This window comes from Anopheles ziemanni, chromosome 3 (assembly GCF_943734765.1).
Source record: "Anopheles ziemanni chromosome 3, idAnoZiCoDA_A2_x.2, whole genome shotgun sequence".
Taxonomy (NCBI): Eukaryota; Metazoa; Arthropoda; class Insecta; order Diptera; family Culicidae; genus Anopheles; species Anopheles ziemanni.
Window position 1 is genome coordinate 81,633,173 of NC_080706.1, and position 20,069 is coordinate 81,653,241.

Genomic DNA, 20,069 nt, shown 5'->3' on the forward strand with positions numbered 1-20,069 from the left:
AACTGCCACGAAACCCGGAGCTTCTGTTTGCCAACCATTAATAATACTGTCAACTGGAGCATTTATTACAGCTTACCGAGTGGAATAAGGTGGACACTAGCGCACGAGGAAAATATCACGGCACCCGGTGAATAAAAAAAACCCTACCACGGCTCTGATCGTCCCAGGACGAAGGACGTCGCCGAGGACTATTTGAGGACAAACAGACACGTGCACGCCGGCGACTCCCGGTTTGTTCATGTGTAATAATATCTAAGGTAAACAGAACCACCGACCAGAAGAGGTAAAACACAGGTTCGTACGGTCTACAATTTGTCTACCGTGGGGTTGGTCCACTTCCTCACTAAGGCGGACGTGTGCTGTTGGCGGATAGGGAAGTCGGGGTGAAAATTCGCTGCCCTTTTGCTCGTGGCAACTTGGCTCGAGTCGGTTGGTGTGGTGGCATGAAAAATTCAGTTGATAAACAATGCGAAACTAACTCACCGTTGGCACGCTAAGGCAGGTTCGGTTGGCTATTTCGTGGTATCGCAACCTTGCACGGGTTCAGACCGTTAAATGTACGGGGTGTTCCAATACGGATCTTTGGTGGCGATGTTTCACCTCAGGTCGTCGAGTTTATACCTGTCTATGCGTTCTTAACTGTTTCTCCTTTGACTCTGGTACTCCGGGTGACAAGTGTCAACTTGGGTTGTCAAATGTAACGTTATGTAACGTTACGTTACGGTAGCTATAAGCTCAATCAACGAGCGTTCGATTTAAAGTCAATCTTAAATGAGACATTATCAATATTTGGCTTAACGGTATCAATCATTCTATTTCTTCAAACAGATCGGAGATCATTGCGTTCATTATTCTTTAACACGGAGTAGAAAGACGGCGAGCCATAACTTAACGTAACATATGGACCATAAGAACCATCAATTACATACCGCCCCCTTATGTTGGCCACACTACTATTACTATCCTCCCTTCAGAAACCGGCAGCCTCCTCCTCCGTGTAGTTCACTTTCCCGAGCTGATTATTATGTTCCCGTTTTCCCTTCTTTCGAGTGGGAGGGAGAACTAAGGAAAAGCACAATTTTTCAACATACGGCTAAGTGGGACCACAAACCGGTGGGTCACGTGCGTTCACGTGGGATGCCGCTCGGAAGCGGAAGCGGTAGTGATTGTGTAAATTTTAATCACTCCCATCCGTGGAAGGCGATTCCTCCGTCGGTTCCTTATTACTTCCCGCGCTTTCGTTGATTTTCCGATTATCGACGGCACGCGACCCGACTCCGACGAAGCGCCGGCAAGTGCCACGTGTCAGCCTGTTGGCTCGTCGGTTGCTTGCATATGTCTTGCTTATTATGTTTGCATAGCAGCGGTAAGGGTAAGGTAGGGAGGGAGTAAGAAAACCACGTGTTGGCACGAGTCATTTTCCTTGGCCGAAGAAAAATGAAACAAGTACACCCGGGACAGGAAAAACAAATAAAATAAAGGTTTCCTTTCGGTTGATTTCTTCATTTTCTTTTAGTTTGAGGCGCGTGGGCATCGGCAATCGTGTTTGTGTTGCGTCACGTGGAGAATTTAAATACCGTAGCGAATGGGAACGGGTAGGAAGCCGGGCTATTAGCGATCCGAGGGGAGGTACGAATGTTTCGTGGGCCAAAGGATCCCCGCTTGTGATGTAATGAAATCGATAGCTTGACCATCGGTCGTATGATACGTCCGTTGATGGATTGGCTTTTGCGATATGTCGCTGTTAAGGATTAGAATCGTTCCGTTATTCGTTTTTCTTGTATGGAAAATGAATTGGCTACATTTGGAAACCCCGTGCGCACGTTGTTTTTCTACATCAAAAACCCCTGAAAACTGATGCCTTTTATTCTTATGCCCAATTCAATCCACCAGCTTTATCGGAGCTTTTCCACATTTCTCGCTACGGCCATGACACGCCGGTGTGCAAAACTGCATTCCATTTATCTAATTGCACCATCCAGCAATTGAAAATTAACACGCGACGCCAACGCGACAACTCGCGTAATAAAACGCCATCATGTAATCAGTGCTCGCCATTCCGTTGATGTTGCCGTTTTTTTCGGCCCGTGGTCCGTTTTTCCACTTGCATGAGTTCCGCGAACAGGATTGTGATGCCACTGTCGTGTGTAATCTGGTTTCCAAACCTCCTGCCTCCCTTGTAACGGTCCGCGCATGAACCAACTGTCGGAAGCGAGCGGATAAACGGTTTTCCCGAGAGAATGATTTGAATTGTAAACAACAACATCACCTGGACGAAGGGAGAAGGGTGCGCGGTGGCGGCAGCGGCGATATCAGCTTCCATAGTCGGCTTTTACTGAAAATTTGAACAGGAAAGGGAAAACCGGGCCGATGAACGGCGTATGCGGAGGATGATGAGTGAAAAATTTCCTCCATTCCTGCCTGGACACAACAAAAAATTAAAAGTCCATCAGGCGGAAAAACTATGCATGGATATTCAACTCACGAGGTGTGAGGTTGGCTAAAAATAAACAAAACAATTCAACCACGGTTTCGTTCCACGCAAAAGAACAAATCAGAGACCAACAACATCCTTCCCCAAATGTTTCCATTTTTCGTCGCTGATCGTTGGTGAAGCTGGAAGGAAATTTGCTCGTCGCTCGTCGCTCCATTTTGTTTTAGTTTTCCATTTGCACCGTTTAGTACACCACTGTAGTTTGGTTTGTTTGTGGTTGCGGATTGGTGAACAAAGTGTTAATTTGTGTCAATTTGGGTATTTTATGTTATTTGCATGGTTTGGTTATCGTCTCTATTTGTTGATGACCGAGAAATGTGTTTGTGTGCTATATTGTAACAGAAAAGGGGTACTTCAGTGTTTAAAACTTGTCTTCGAACTAATTTTTATTGATTGTAAGCAAAAGAAGTTTACGATTCGCTTTGATTACAAATCCTCTCATTTACTTCCAAGTGGACTAATAAATTACTCATAAAACACAACCTCAGACAAGCACTTCCATCCGGTACTTTACGGTTGCTGATAAATATTTCAACCATAAATCGGAAGCACTTTTATTTACCGTGAAGGCCCCCCATCCCCCTCGGGCTACAACGCGGCACAGATTGAAAAGGAAGCTAAATTGTTTACTCTCCGTACGATCGCGAGCTACGAAAACTCAAAAGAGGAATTCAATGACTCTGTTTTGGTATGCTATCGCCTTGATCCGCCTCGTCACTGCTAGTCGTTAGAGATTGTGTTTTGTCTTTCTTGTTCACTTTTTCCACTCACGCTTTTCGAACGATTGAAAGATGACCTTCCGGTTCGTCTGCGAAAAGTTAGTCCTCCCATATGTTTGAACTCCGTATCGCTGGTAAAGCTCGCATCGGGCCAGAAGAAAGGAAAATGAAACTTGCAACAAACCAAAACAGAAAAAAAACACAGGCCCAATAAAAGTGCGCGAGATGATGTGTGCTGGGGTCTTTTACAAAAAAAACGGAACAAAATCTCTTCCCAAAGAGGGCACCGAATACGTCGAGTTAACCTGGCCTGCGAAAAATTCCGTTATGGAACGATGAAAAACTGCCGCCAAACAACAACAACAACAGCGACAACACGGAAATACAGCTCCGGAGTCGGTGGATCAAAAACCAGCAGGGTCGGTGGACGTCGACCTGTCGGAGGGCAGCGACGGCTTACCGACGTCAGGATTTGGTATTTGGCCTCTGTTTAAACGTCACCAAAAGTCCCGATGTTTTTGTTTGGCTTCACCGTTCCCTTCGGTAAGGTACCGATAACGGCTGACGGCCTGATGGCCCCACATCTCGACCGGACCGGCCGGCTGTGGCATGCATTATGAAACCGGCGACGAGAACATCCATATCTCGTCCACCCATTCCATGGGGCTGGGAAGGCCTTAAAGTTCCGCTCCGCTTTTGGCGAGTGTAGCTACCGAATATTCACCGTTTTTTTTCCACCCGATCTTTTCCCTTTACACGGTTCGTTGTCTTTCAAATGTAGTTCCCTTTTTTATTCATACTGCGTGCCTTAGGTTTTTGATATTTTATTCGTATCCTTCTCTTCTGTGACAATTTTTACCGATTGACCGCATTTTGAACGGCGAAGAAATTGTTTCACGTTTTTGATGCGATTGACCTGGTTATGGTATTCGCTTTTCTCAACGATGAGATTCAGTAAACTCGATCATCGATGGTTCGTGTTTTCCAATTCAAAAAGCAATTCGAAACCAACCTCCGTTCGCTGTCATATGAATCTTCATTTAAATATTGCACACGTTTTGCTGCCACTCGACCCACTTGTCTGCGTGGGTTGATTTGTCCTTGAACACCCTTTTAAGCGTCCTAATATGTCCTGTCTCGAGCAACTTGCAGGCACGAGTTCGCAACACGTAATGTAATCTTCGTGGGACCAGTTCGCTTATCCACTTATCGGACCCTTGAATCACCTCGTACCTTCTCCCCTCCCTTGGTTACTCTTTCAATTCGCTGCAATTTAAATAATGTCCAACGGAAACGCCCAATCGTTTTAAACTGTTTAGGCGCCACACGGTCCACGTGCTGTCGCCTCTCCACGTGTGAGCTGTTTGTCGGCGAATGCTCGTTTCGCTGGTGCAGGCACGGGAGTGTCGGATTAAAAATTTGGAAAGTAAAGCCAGGAAGCGAATACTTGAAATCCGAAGACGCGGGAATAAAAAAACGCGTGTCACACGTGGTGGAAAAAAAAGAAATCGCTGCTACGATAAGAATCGACGAAGCGGCGCACGACCAGCCAGTCGCCCGATGGAAGTGATTCAAATGGCACGATAAGCATCAAACCTTGCCGAAAGGACGCAAGTGAAGTTGTGTTTTATAACGCAGAGTAAACCTTGAGCGTTCCGTTTTGATCGAGGGGAACGAATTAAAAACCCTCGATGGCGGGAAGTTTGTTTACGGGCGCAGTTCAAATGCAATTCAGCGATTTCCCGATTGGTACGGGAGGGTTTTCCGAAGCACAGACCGAACCAATCGTCCCTTGTTCGGAAGCGAGATGCTTTTTCGCCAAGAAGGGGTGAATCAAATTACCATTTACTATTGACGATGATCCCTTCCGGAGAAGAGGGCGAGTGGAAGATGAAGGAGAGGGGCATAGGGTTTCCATTTCCCCCTTTTGATTTGTCTCTATGATGCACGAGAAAAGCCAGCGCCGCCGCACTCGGTGGTATCGAATATCCTATTAAATTATAACAGTTTCGCCAGTCCTTTACCGGTGCATGTTGCGCTACATTTGCGCCAAGGGGGCATTTTTCCAACGCGAAGGGTTTTCCGATCATTGCGTTGCTCACTTCGGGAGCAAATCGTTTGCTTTTCACCGGGGCACAATGGGCCAAATGGGATTCGATCGCTCGTTAGTGGAAAAAGCGGGTTCGTTTCTGTGGCGTGTGGCGGAATCATTAATTCCTATTAAATTTTTCACCTCAATTTCTACAAGTTGTTGGAACGGGCGCAGGGAAACGGCATGTAGTAACACTAATCGAAACAAGCTGGGTGGGTGGTAATGACCAACCTCAAGGTCGCATCCTTGAAAACCCCGGCCCACTCGGGAACCGAACGTCCACTAGTTCCCGCTTATCTGAGGCACTTTATCTTCTTTCCCTTCGCAAAAGCTTGGGAAGATCCGACAGACAGTATCTCTCGCCCGCGTCCGCCTGGATGGAACGAAGATTAGATCCCAATTTATTATTCCCCCTGGCGCTAACACCAACATCGTAGACCGACATCTCCTCCCCAGGCCAGTCTGGTGTCGCATTTCCATCGGTTTCCCTTCCTCCAACAGGTTCGACGAAAATTTGGAAAGCTGTCATAATTTCGAGCTCATCCCATTGTCTGACAAAGGAAGAAACCTGGCCCGAGTCATCCGCACACGGATACCCTACTTTCGGTGGGTTTTTTTTCCCTTCCCCTAAACTGACTATTAAAAACCGGTCACCGGGTGGTTATCCGGGCGGATTAGCTTCCGGATCAGTCGGGTTGTAAACCGAAGGGCTAATAGATTCGCTCTGTTTACCAGAGAGAACACCGGGATTTGGCCGGATCCAAAACAGAAAAAAGTCCCCATCTAAACCTGTAGGTCACCGGTCGGATGATGATGGGCTTCATAAATATTCGCTTCGAAAAAAAAACTGGGCAGATTGTTTGGGCACGCATCGTTTAGGACGCCTAGTGTCCTAGTGCCAGTCTTTTCCATCCCGTAGCGGGTTTCTATTTTCTTCCGGGTGCTTTCAGTGTGCTCTAGAGTACGCCACGAATGCAGCTGATGTACAGGACGACACCCTCGCGATCGGTAAGTAGAGTTTAATTGATTTACAGATGTTCGATTCGGTACCCGGTAGATTCTCCACCCGATATCGGGTTTCTTACATATGGCAGGGATTTGTTGGGATGGGCTTTAGTGCCTAGCTTAGGGATATGCGTCCGAAAGGGCGCTCGGATGGAATCGATGTTTTGGTTTAGGCTGGATTAGCTAAGATCTAGATGTAAACGATGTTATAGTAGGCTATGTAATCAAAATGGGAGAAGACGTATGACAATTGCGTCGAAAGTTTGTTTTCCTTTTCAGGAGGTACTGGGATTTGTTGAGTACAGATGTAATTCAAATGTCGGTTCTTAGATGGGTTATTTAAAGTAACTGGTTCACAAATTCGATATGAGGTAAAGAGTCAAAGCAGTGAACTGTGAATCTCAATTTTCCAACTCGCTAGTCAATCCTTCCCATGGCTTTATTGACTTATGGCGTGACTCCTGTGCCAAATGCAACCACCAGAAATTAGCAACTCGAACCTCGACAATCAAATCTATCCCTTTCCTACCAACTCTTTACCGTCCAGTTCGAATTGTAACCAGATGGATAATCGGGCTAGGATCATTTATCGTCCTCCCAACCACCCCGGTCTCTAACGATCCGACAACTGTCAGGCTACAATCAGACACTACAACCTACGCTGCCATTTATCATTTCCCGACGCACCGGCGTGCCAACTTCATTAAGAAAACGGATGCTAGATATAATGAACTTCAAGCGTCGAGGGCCCCGACCCCGCTCGTTGGCAAAAGTGCATTCCAATCAAAACACGCATTGTTCGCTGGCAAATGGCACTTGCCACGATCCCGAGTCACCGATATTTTTTTTTCGTCTCTTCGACGCGCCACGAATTGTATCAAATGAGGCGTTAATTTTTGATTTGATTCACTTGCCACCAGAAACACACACCGACAGCACACGGGAGCACAACCCGACCAAGGCTAGTCAAACAACAACTGTCGCCTACTTCGTTGCCGCAGGGTTGACATATGGCTGCTGCGAAGAACAAACGCTCGCCGCTCCGTTGTACAAATGTCAAACACGGGCTCGCTCGAAACAGGGTCGTTAGCGGATAGGGGATGAATGTGTTGTGTGTGTGTAAGGTGTGTCGTATCCTGCGTGAATGAATGATGTACTCACGCACCATCCAGAGGAAGAGAGTCTCTAAATAAATCGTAGAAAAAGGGGCCATCAGGAATCGAGCCGGCAACCCGAGGGTTGGATGTTGGTACCAGGCACTGCCGGACATCGAACGTCGTTGCCGGTACATTCACGATGAAGTTGTTAGTTTTTATAGGGCCGGAAATCGGGAAATTGATAGTCTTGCACCGTGCACGACCCACAAACGGTGGAGTTTGTGTGTGGAAGTAAATTGTTTAGAAAAGTGTAAATAATTGACTCGAACAGGACTCGGCTGGGCGGAAGGCGCTGGTTGGAAGAACTGTACGCCCGTTCGGAATTGGAAGACAATCGCATTAAGTATTGAACATAGAAAGTGCAGCTGGAATGTTTCTTCCTCCCGCCACCGGCGGTGCATCGGCGTATGCAGTTCGATCGTTTTTTGCAATGGTTATCGAAATGGATAGCTAGTTGCCCCGTTCAATTATTCACGCCCGAATGTGCCGGGCCAGGAGTACCTTCCTGCTGAGAGCCCTCCGCCAGAACTCCTCCTCGTTGACAGTTTTATGCAGCGGAGCAGGCTGAATTAAAGTTCACTAAAACAAACGACCAGAGAGTCGTTCAGCCTCAATGGATTCCTAAAAAGAACTTCGACTTCTGACTCGTTGCGGAAGGCACAGAAATGCAATCGCTTCTTTCGGAGCACCTACCTGTTTAGTTACGGAGTCGATCAGCCGAACGAAGATATCTTGCTCCTGACGGGCACCTGAAATGGGATTGGAAGGAAACACATGGTTACACATTCTGAATACCGAAAGCGAGTGTCAAAGGCGGTTTGGTTGGCGCGGGGAAGAAATCTAGAAAACAATCAAAACCGGTTTCGGGGATCTGGCAGCAAACGGTCCTACGGAAGCAATTTGATGCGAATAGGACTTGTGGCACCATAAAGTGGTTCGGAAATTTAATAATACTGCCTCGAGTTAAAGCCTGTACTACAAGATCGGTTCCTGGTTCCTAGCCATTCCACTTCGAGTTTCTATTTCCCAGCTTAGAACCAGAGATCCAATTCTTCTCCGAGTTTGTTGTAATAAGATTTAGTCTTGCTTTTCAATAATTGAAAACCTCATAAAACTTGCTGTCGGACGTGGAAATAACGTTGCCCGAGACCCGTGACCGCACCGACCACCTCTAGATTCCTAATATCCCAACGGACTGCTCCTTCATGTGAATGTGTACAATGTGTACCACATCCACGGCCCGGAGGTGTTTGGCCGAAGAATCAAAACACTTAATTTTAATTGGATAAATTAAGGAGATAAAAAAGTTGTTCCTTCTCCAAACGGTTCCTTCGAAGCTTGGTGCAAACTTTGTCAAGTATCCCCGGTTCGCTAGCCGTCTGAAACTGTGAACTGTGCCGAGGGTATGAGGTTATGGGATGTCCGAAACCTTATTTGCTTATAAACCGACTCCTTGCCAGCACGCCAATGGTCATCCTGTACAGTTTTATTCCGGATTCCTTTCAGCCAACGCGTTGTATTGTTTTCTCCAATAAAGGAAAGGAAAAGGGGAGTTTGAAAAAATATGCAAAAGAAAGGCGGCCGGTTCTATCTTTTATGCCGGGATTGTGTCTTTTGCTAGAGTCGGAGCGTGGGAAGGGATGATTCAATTTGGCTTCTTCGATTTTAACCTGACCACATACGCCGGCAGGCAAAAGGGAAAATCACATTTTCTTAAGGGATTGTCCCTTTATCTAATGGAAAAGTTTTTCACAAACACCTAACCAACACCATATTTACGCACAGATGGGTTCCTGTTCGAGCTGAAGCTGACCACCGCCAAGGGTAATTGTTTGTTTGATTTATTATAAACAGAAGTTGATCCTGCTGCCCCACCAACACCTTCCTCCACCCCGAGTAGTAGATCCTTTGCAGTGCGACAGGGAAATCGTAAAATGGCCGCTGGTCATTATGCTATACTTTGCTGGATTACCCACCCGCTTCCATTGGCTTTAGCCACGTCAAAGCGGGAAGGACCCACGCAGGACCGAAACAATAGCCCCCGGGACGGTTTATCTCCAATGGGTACAATTATGAAAAATGGGTAAAACCAAACCGGATGCGGATGGTTTGGGCGCTTTATGGCGCTTGTAAGCAGCCATAAACCAGCGTCAGTTTTATGTTGCAACATACATGTACGCCACTGCGCTCGGTGCATAATGGTTAAATAATCCGTACTTCATTTGCCGCCATATGCGGCGTAGATGATTTGCGAGTGTGCCATTATATAAAAGTAGATAACAACGGGTTTTAACAATCTGAGTGAAAGCAAAACCTCAAAATGATGATCTCATTACAACAAACTTATCTCTGCACATTAAAATGTTTGGCAACAGTTTAAACACTAAGCAAATATGATGCATTACAACAAACAAGCTGCTGCAGTTGAAGTTTATCCATCGCTTAACATCATTATCAAACGAAACAACCAAAAACGACGTGGTGTATGCTCTGCTCCCCGGTGGAAACACATAAAAAAGTGTATTAAAAATTCAAACTCACACACTCCACCCTCACTTTTCTCAAACGATAGCGGAATATACAATCAAATGCAACAGTGCTCCCGCTAACAATGTGCAAACACACATACATTTCGCGTACGAACGTGCAACCGAAAAGTCACATGAATTATGCAATTATGTTAAACTGAGCGTATGTTTCTTTCTACGTTGTATTTGTTTTTCAAAAAATCACCTTTTATTGCTGGTACAGGATTATTTGAGATTCTTTCGTCTGTTTTCTTCCTTTATTTTGGATTGACGATTTTTTGAATCTTTTTTCTTTTTACTTTTACTCTTTTTTTTACCCTTTTTTTCTCTTTTTTTACTCTTTACTTTTAAGCATGTGTTTTAACACGTTTAAAGTGTATGATTCCAACATGGAAACATAAACATCATCTCGGAAACGCTATGCTAATTTGTTGCGTTTGTCCACTGGGCACCGCTTAAAACTGGTAAGATATCGCACACGGAATGTATGGGCACTATTTGCATAAATTATGTACCGTGCTGCTTGTGTGCATATGACACAATCATAGGCGAGTTCCGCATGAGAGGCGACAGGAGAAACAAGCGCGTTGCTACTAATTAAAACTTTACCTACTTCGGCTGCTTCGGGACCCTTTGGGAGCGGGAACCGGGAGCGTTTGCGACTCCGACTTCCGGTACTTACCATTAGCGTAGAGAAGCTGCAACCGGTACTGGATGCCGTTGTTCGTCTTCTGGCCATCCGGTTCCTGTGGAAAATTGCGAACGGAAGAAGAACATATTTGAAAATCGGCGAACAGTGAACGGACGGCGAGGAGTTGGGTCGTTGGAGTCCTCCGACGAGTTGTTGCTTGTCTGGTGTGCCATTTTGCCGTGCAACCTACCTGGTCCTTCTCGATGAAGCCGATGAAAGCGGTTCGTTCGATTTCGATGGGTTGGCCAGCGCGATCGTACAGCGCGACGACGAAGTGGAAGAAGTTTGACTTCCGCAGGTTGCTTGGCGGTTGCTTCTCGAAGTGCGCCCGTCCGATGCCCAAGCTGTGCGGATACAGAACAGAAGAGCAAAAGAGTGGAAGCGTCTGAGTAAGAATGGCCATTTGGCGGTTTGGTCCAGCCCAGGGCTGGGAAAGCTATGGACTGCAGCACTTTATGGAGCGCGCGCTTAAAATATCTTCCGCGTTCGGAATCCGGCAACGGAGCGGATGCCAAACTCAGTCGTTCGACTGGAGAGCTGTAAAATTTAATTGAACTCTACGTTTCCGTAAACCGCCACGGCGGGATTTTGGGACACGCTCCGCTCGGAATCGACGTACGACAACTGCTCCGTTATCGGCCCCGGGTGCCTTCCGGGAGTCGAAATTGTCCTTTCGCAGCCATTCCGAGTTCCGCCGCACAGAGATTTGGCGAAACCGTCGTTTGGTATAGCGGTCGGCGAGTTTCAAGAAGCGCTCCGTACGGTGGCGATATTAAATTTATGATAACCGTTTCAATGCTGCCCTCTTCTATGGCAATTAGGAGTGGTATCGGCGAATGTTTAGGAACGGAGGCCTTTACGATCGAGGATGGTTTTCTAATGACAGCGTACCGTCAACAGCCTTAAGGTTCTGAAAAGTATTTATCAGTAAGCTCTGATGCATCAGATGTTAAAGACCAGCATTCTGAGCAACTAACGCAAACGAGCTTTGACGAGGAGTTCGAAAAGGTTTAAGGAAAATTAAAGATATTGCAGTCCAACAAAAACAAACATATGTCCAAATATTGGGTAAACATTTTCTGACGGTACTGCTCCAGGAAGAGGCGGAAAATCCGTTAAAGAATAGTTCCGAATCTCCACTTCCAATGACACAAACGATTCACCAACGTCCTGTGCGTACCTATTGGTGTTAGTTCCGTGACCAGGACAGTCACCCACAAAACCACATTCACAACACGACGGCTCCGGAGGGAAAACACAACCCACTATGCCAGAAATGTAGGTAGAAGCCGATTCAAAACACACACACACATCGAACACCGATGGCGCTGTCATTAACGCGGCAAGAGCCATTAGCAATGCAAAGCAGTACAAATTTATTCAAAACGTATGGCCAATAAAATTTCATCGAAATATTGATAATATCCTCCCGGGCAGTCCGATTGCACAGTGGTCTGGGTGTTTGTGTGTGTGTGTGTAGGTGTCGGACACAGGAATCTTGTTGAACATAAATTGGCAAAACGGGAGGCTCACCAGCAGCCAGTCAGCGTTATTGCAATCCGACTCTGCACACACCGGATTTGGATAGCATCCGGGAGTTCGGATTCGGAATGGGAGGACGGGGGGAAAACTCGTGGATTATGCTTCGAATGCCCTCCGGGGCGGTCCGGTCTATGTGGAACTGGTCGTGTTGTGATACAGTGTATGACGCCTGACGGAAGGAGGCGGACACAAAAATGCATAAATGCACCAGAAAAGCCGGTACGAGCAAATCGACCGTGTGAGGTGTTGATTGAGGTTATGTGCGTTTTGCCATCGTTCGTTCGTTGCAGCGTTCCGCCTGGGGAGAGGTGGGATGGAATGGAAGATCAAATAATTCATACTCTTAAACGGTAGATAAAGGTCTAATTGCTGGCCTTTATCTGTGGTGTCTTTTTCTCTTAATGGTGTCACATCCGAAGGCTTTATTATTCTGAGCTGCCTTTAAATCTCTTTTGCTGTGTTATCTCACTCCAAACAAGGTTATTTGTTTGGCTAATAGAGCCAAGCGTGTGTTCTTCAAATTGCCTGTGAATTGTATCCTCTCGAATTTCGTTCCCAAAACACACGAGTAACATGTTCGACCGCAGTTTCCCCGAATCCATGACATTCTCGGGCGCACTCGAACTATTTATGAAGGCGCCATCTCCCCGTACCGAATCCGACACCGCATGGGTGCTAGGAACGACAGCTTCTCTCGCCAGTCCCGGGAAAGTTGAGCCACGGGTTGTCGTTTTCCGAACGTTCCAGTCCGAAGTGCAACGGTTCCGAAATCGAAAACATCTGCATGTCCTATGCGTTCCGTCGCAGGACGATGAGCCCAAATTACGAGCCATACCAACGATCGTGGGTAATAAACAAAAATATGGCAAAAGGATGCTTCATGGGCTGTGGTTCTTACCGGGTTTTCAGAAATGAGCAGTTTGAATTACGCACATGTCGTCCTAACATTAGCACAAGAACCAGAACCACACAACAAGTGCACTAGGTTTCACTTTGAATTGGAAGGAATGCTACGATTGCGAATTCACCTTTAGACACATTGGGGTGCTCTGCTGCAGACTGGAATTTAAATTGGTTACTAATCAAATTTATCGGTTTGATAAATTGTGTGACACTGGTCCATTGCAATCGTTGCAGAGGAGCAGAGGAACATGCTCAATTTGGCTGCCCAGTGTTGGATGCTCGGACAAAGGACCGGCGCGGGACTTTCGGACATCAATAATAATACATGAGCAGAAACCGAAAACCACGAGTTACGAAGGACACTTCCACAAAAGGTCCACATCCTCGAGCAGATGGTTAAGGCCAAAAATTGTCTTTCACTTCACAGCACCACATTTGATTGGAAACTGTCGATGCTTTAAGAACTGAAAAAAAGGCGAGAGGCAATGAATCTTCCGACAAAAATCACCATCGAGAATAGATGACATAAACCACCCTGAACAGTGTGTCACTCGGCAGTCGAGAAAGAATCTCTCGGACAAAACGATCCGTTTTTCTGTGGCCACTCTTCGCTTTGACTATTCTATCTCTGTGCCCGATAAGATCGGGTGGATCTAGCTTTAGGTGAATAATTGAATTACGATGTTCAATTGTTTGGTACTGGGGAAAGTAAAGAGGGAGGCGGAGGAGTGAAAAAATGCTACCCACAAATAGATGCCAAAAACTAGAGTGCAAAATTGACAAGGACAGCCCAGCTGGACATGAAGACACATTCAACGAGCCGGAGTTAGACAACCCGCTTGGGAATCGTGTCCCAAAGACGAACGTGCAATAACTCACCGAAAGAAAAAATAACATGGAAAATTGGAAAGGGTTCAAACGGAAAAGATGTGTTATCGAATGACATCGTCTATTCTGAAAAAGTGAATATTTTCTTGAAGCAAAAATTGAAATAATATAGCTCCTGACTTGGTTACATTGGTGTGCTTTACATACTTGATGCCATCCGCCAGTGATATGAAGTAAAGGAAATCGGGCTCATATGGGGTCTAAATTATTTCTTAGAGGCTCAACAAACAGGTATTTTCGCAGTGCATACGCATTAGAATCTGTTTGAAAAGAACTCAACCCTAGATTATTGTTCAATTCAAATTTCTTGGAAACAAATTATAAGAAAACAAAAGAGACTGTCTACTGTTATAACAAATCGTTGCACCATACCAAATTCTATGATCTTATATAATATCCATGAATAGTCTAAATCTTAGCACGTTTATTCTATGAGCAACTAAATCGAGACAAAAACTGAAACTATATGAACAACTAAACAACCTTGAATCTTTAAGGTCAGAATAGGGAGATGATTTGTGCCTTCTTAAATTTAATAATTATTTTCAGCCAAAATTAGTTTAATAAAAAATTTTATAAATACTTTAAACTTTCCATTAGAAAAAGATCAACAAGTAAAACTGTCTTTTAATATGTTTTCTTTGCAAAATTAAATTTGTTTTTTTTTTAAATCTTATATAAAGGCAGCGAAAAACTTGCCAGTTTTGCGGAGAATGTTAGCTGTTTATAACTGTTCATAGTTAAAGAACTAATAAAATAATTAGGTGAATTTACAATTTTTGGTAGCTGCTGAAGCTGTTTTCGATAAAACAAAGATTTATTGGCTCTTTTTCCCAGCTGATCGCTATCAAAAAGGATAAAAGGAAAAAGGACAAAAACATCTGCTGCTCCTCTCCCGAACCGAACAAAACCCAAAATCGAGTTGTGTTCCCGTTTAAAGGCCACCAAATCGACACGGTTTAATTTTAATTACTCGCGACATTAATTGAGTCGACGATTGACAGATCGGCATGCAATCTCACAAAACTCGCAGCAAAATTAATCCCAATTCGTGCTTTTTTCAGGGCGCTTGGCGAATCCGGAAGGATAGGAGCGGAAAGAGGGACCACACCATATATTTCATCGTTCGCGATGCCGACAAAGTGATAATTTTCCCATACTCGCGCTCGCGCAAACAACTATGATTTGATTTGAGCTTCCGCCCGGAGCAAATAGGCGGTATTGAATTAAAATACGCTGATCGGAAATGTCGCGATTTGCGTCGTGTTTTCGCGGTGTTTAATTCGATTACGGTACCGCACCGGATGCAGGTCGGGAAATTCGATTAGAGTGCGGTGATTAAAACGATTGACAGGTGGAAGTAGAGTTCCGTATTGCGAGTTGCATCTATGGTTGCAATTTGTGGAGTCAGCTTGACTTTTTTCCCATCCCGCTTGTAGTTATTATTGTTATGAAACAGGTTTATTAAATTTGGAACTCATTTCGAACTGTGTCAATACCCTCCATTAATATCAATTATACCAGCCGGTTATCTGATTATGAACAGATATTAATTTCAAACTGAATTCTACTGTTAGTTGAGCCTAATTTTCAAAAGGTTTTATTGAAATGTTTATAAATCATCCACATCAAAAATACTCATTGATTATTTGTCAATGAAGCAAATGTCAAGGGAAAATATATCCTTTCCCGACCGTAAAAACCGAAACAATCACCAAACACAAACACACCATCACTGAACCTCACCAGGATCAACCCTTCGCATCTATTTACCGTCAGGCATCATTAACCGACACTTGATGAAGCCACAAAACCGAACTATAAACTCAACCTGTGTTTCACCATTCCGTGCGCACTCGGAAAACCACAATTGTGGCTTCAACCAGCCCCAACCTCAATCCTGTTGCGTTAAGGTACGTCCCCGCCACCTCCCGAAGCCGATAGTTCCGCCGTGAACAACATTACGATCCGGAACTCTCATCCTACACCGCCGACTGGTTTTGTACGTGTCACATCGTAGGATTAATTGAATTTGAATTTAACCTCATCATTACCACCGGCATCGGCAAAGTGGTTGTCGGTTCGGCATTGGCTTTCGATGAGTTTTCCCCGATGATTACGATACCGAAGCTGCTACTAACGATTCTGATGGTGAGGATGATGATGATGATGATAGTGGTGGTGTTGGCATCCGGATAATCGGATAGGTAGCAACCGAACAACATGATTCCGGTTGCCATGAACGATGTTAATCGCTCCCGTGCCTGTCGTCATCGTCAATCGAACGAATTTCGATCAGATCCGATGTTGGGACGTACCTTTCAGCGGTCCTCTCAACCCCCGGCTTCGCAATTGCGCAACCAAGCGGACTTCAACCAAAAATTGTGCAAAGCCTTCCGCATTTTGATGGCCGCCCAAATTATGGGCCGAAATTGCTTTGATGATATGCTCGTTTGTGTTTCCCTTCATCTCTGGCCCGCCCCAACGAGGGGAGGGGAGGAGGGTTTATCTCTGATGACGTGTTGAATGTTCATTTTGGCTGAATTGCGCATAAAATGGAGTTCGAATGCGGTGATAGACAGTTAGGGAACTGCTTCATCACCAAGAATGTATCTATCAGAGTATGTTTTTTGTTTTGTATTTTCACCCGATTGAAACAATGATACACGATGAAAATCGATTCTTTTAAAGAGATGAACGTTTGCACTCCAGGTAAAATTATTGCACCTTTCTTAGGCACGAAGCTATCTCTAAATGTAACTTTGTTGCGTGTGTTGGTTCTATTTACGGATTGTTTCGCTGGAATTAAGCTATCTTCATCAAACAAATATAAATACAGCCAACTTAGCAAGGCTACACCCTGACCAAAGGGTTCATGGGTTATGTTTCGTTTTTTTTTTTGTGGTGATAGTTCACCTAAAACGGGACAAATAATGAGCTTCCAAGAATACATCTCAATTAATCCGAGACTCTTACAATCGTTATCTCTCGTGACCGAAGAAAAGCATACAGGCTATAATTTTATCCGGGGAAAATAAAAGATCATCGAAAATATCCCCTTTTGCTCGGAGGATATTGGACCGGGTATGTGCCCTCGATGACATGAAATATTTTTGGCAAAATGTGACGTCGCAAGACTATATTGGGAAACGAACCAAAAGCGAACGCTTCCCTCTAGCTTATCGGAGTATCCCACAAGCCTCATCGGAAAAGGAGCACAACAAATTGCTCCATGTCACGCGCAAACAGTTCCAAGTAGATCATGAAAGCGCGTTTGGGGGAGAGACTTCTTTCCCGACCGGTAAAGCTTCAATTATGTGACGCTCGTGCCATTCTCGATACACGGGGATTAGCGGGCGATTTTATCAATTTATTACGTTCCCTTAATTAGCTTCTAATTATTCTGCTCATTCGTTTTGATAGACGGTAAAATAGGAAGAAGGTTATTGCGAATAGCCTTTTTGTTTTAATTATGGAAGGTGCTATAATTTTTTCAATTATCGTTAAGTAAGATCTTTAAATACATTTAGTAACTTTAACACTTTGTCCTCACACAAACGAAAGTTGCAAAAAGTACACTCAAAATCAGCCATGATGAAACCTTACTGACACCAAAGGCCATGCAGGAGCAAAAAAAAGAAGATAATTTTGCTTAAACGCTTAGCAAACAGAAAATGAAACACTAAACTGCAAAGAGATCCATTAAAGATAAGAGGGACATAAATCAATTTTGCTTCCTCGGCCGACATGTTCATCGGCTTTTGAAAAACAAAAGATGCTCCACTTCGTGACATCCATTAAATCTGAAGCCAGAGTGTTGTAAATTGACTAAAATGAAATTTAGTGAACCAAAGTTTTCTTATGCCGTCGGGTGGAGAAAAATTCTTTTTAAAAACATTCGAGTTAACTTTTCCGCTCATCCGTTGGCGATTTTGTTTTCCTTTTTCATTCCCCTTCCACTCTCAACTCTTATCGCGGTCCAGATCTTGTCGTTGATTACGCGAGTTGAGACAACTCCAACGTTCGCAGGGCGAAGGATAGCATCTTGTTGAACAAATCGGTGGCTAATTTTCTGAACAAGAAAAGAAATATCAAGCAGAACAAAAAAGTTCTGTGTCTCCAAAACCCCGTCGGAGAATGGACAACCGCTGAGAAAAAGAAAAAAAGTCCCATAAAAGATGTTGAAACAAAAGCATCGCTATCGACATGCACCCGAAAAAGGTGTGAAGATTAAAAATCGTTCCAAACCGCCGAATATACCCCGATCGTACCGATTTTCTTCTGACCAGGAGCAACAATTGCATGGAGAAGGAAAAGACAAAAAAAACAGTGAACCGCCAAGCGAAAAGCGAAGAGTAAAGTCCAACGCCGGCCAGAAGGACCGAGATCAAACGATTTATCCGCGGGTTGTTTCAATTTCGTTCTTCTCCCGCCTCGTACCACGTACACCGCGGAGGCCATCTCCAATCGGAGCAGAGGAGGGGGTGTTAAAACAAACATTCGTATTAGTCACTTAACATCCCCTTTGGCCGGGGAACCTGCTCCACGCGAGTGGCTCCTTCCGAGTATCCTTTTTCTTGGCTAAACATCTGCTCGGGATGCCCTGGAGCACCATCAACACCACCAACACAACGATGAAGTTAAACATTGCGTCTTTTTTGTGGAAGGAGAGCGGGGGTATTCTGGCTGTTTCTGTGTTAGTGTATACCTTCCTGGCGAGCTACCGAAAAAACGAACCTCCAACTCCCGTCCTTAAACGGGGGTCGGTTTGATTCGGCTCGAGGGGGTGAGTTCTATTCTGGCCGTGGAGTGGAGCGAAGTGTGCCGTCAGTCTGCGCTTTCCTTGCGCTTTTCCGAGTTTCAAACATCCCCTCCCCCACCCAGCCCAGGTATCGGAGGTTGATCCTAACGAGCACCGGTTTGGCGATAGAATCGCTGCTGATGACGGCAACATCATCGATTGTTGGCAGACGCTGATACCCAGCCAGGGGAAAAATAGCATTATGAGGTACTTTCTGCTTCCAAATTGCTCACACAAAAACACAAGCACACAATTGCTGGCGCAAACTGGCTCCGAAACCGACATGCAGCTTTGCGGCGCATAAATTATGCGAAAAGTCCGCGATCATAAATCGCCGTGGCGCGGGAAAATCGGCGTCGCGTTTTATATCGCATCGTTGCAATCTTAATTGTTGTCGCTAAACTAGGTATGGCTAACGCTACCGGAGTTCCGGGTGGCCAGCGCGAGGTGTCAACGCGGCCCGCTAGCGTAGGGATGATTTATGAACCGCGTAAAATTAAGAGAGCCCTTTAAAAATGGGCACCTGATTTGGTAGCTGATCGGGAAAATTACTATCTCAATGGATTACTTTAAGCCTTTCCCTCGCTTCCATTGTCTATAAAATGAAAACACACCGAATTGACTCTACTTGTTTGACTAAATTAGGACAAGAGTTCCTTGAGTAAGTATTTCATCCGCGATAAACTTTAAATGGGTATTTACTTCGCCTGATCGACGGCCGGCTGCATCCAGGCTCGCGCCCCAAGCGGTTCCTCCTTGAGCGACGTCATGGGACCGCGCGGTTGGTTCATGTCCGCCCCGGTCGGTGGGAGGCCGAACATCATGCCTCCGGCGCCCCGCGGCACCGAGGACGGGTACAGCTTGCGGCCCCATTCCAGCTCGAGCGTTGGCCAGGGCGAGGCCGAGCTAAAGCCCGGCACGGTCTCGTCCGAACGCAGCTTGAGACCGTTATCGTACACCGTGGACCACAACTTTCGTCCTCCTGCCTCGAGGAACCTCGGGGAACCTACGTGCCCGGGTGTGTGTGTCTTTTCCCTTAAGGACGAAACACACGTGGCTTAATCACACCAAGTCACAAACACAGCACAAACACTAACACCGCATTCAATCGCGCACTGAAAGCTGAAACGCTGTTAGACTACACTTGAACTGCGTGTTCTCGTCTTCGGGAAGTTTATAAACTGTCACTCTCGAACTTTTAGTACACCGGCTGGGACATTAGAACTCAGGAGTTGGCGCGCTCGGAAAG

General features: G+C 45.4%; 1 protein-coding gene across 1 annotated transcript in view; it reads right to left on the reverse strand.

Moving 5' to 3' along the window:
* LOC131288289 (transcription factor collier) overlaps positions 1-19,764 on the reverse strand; it is a 51,517-nt gene extending 31,753 nt beyond the window's left edge. Inside the window, exons 1-4 of the mRNA XM_058317409.1 lie at positions 19,523-19,764; positions 10,877-11,030; positions 10,678-10,741; positions 8,161-8,216 (exon numbers count right to left, since the gene is read on the reverse strand). Coding sequence (XP_058173392.1) covers positions 8,161-8,216; positions 10,678-10,741; positions 10,877-11,030; positions 19,523-19,644 — 396 coding nt within the window. The 5' untranslated portion in view covers positions 19,645-19,764. The remainder of the gene's footprint in view (positions 1-8,160; positions 8,217-10,677; positions 10,742-10,876; positions 11,031-19,522) is intronic.
* Between the last annotated feature and the right edge of the window lie 305 nt (positions 19,765-20,069).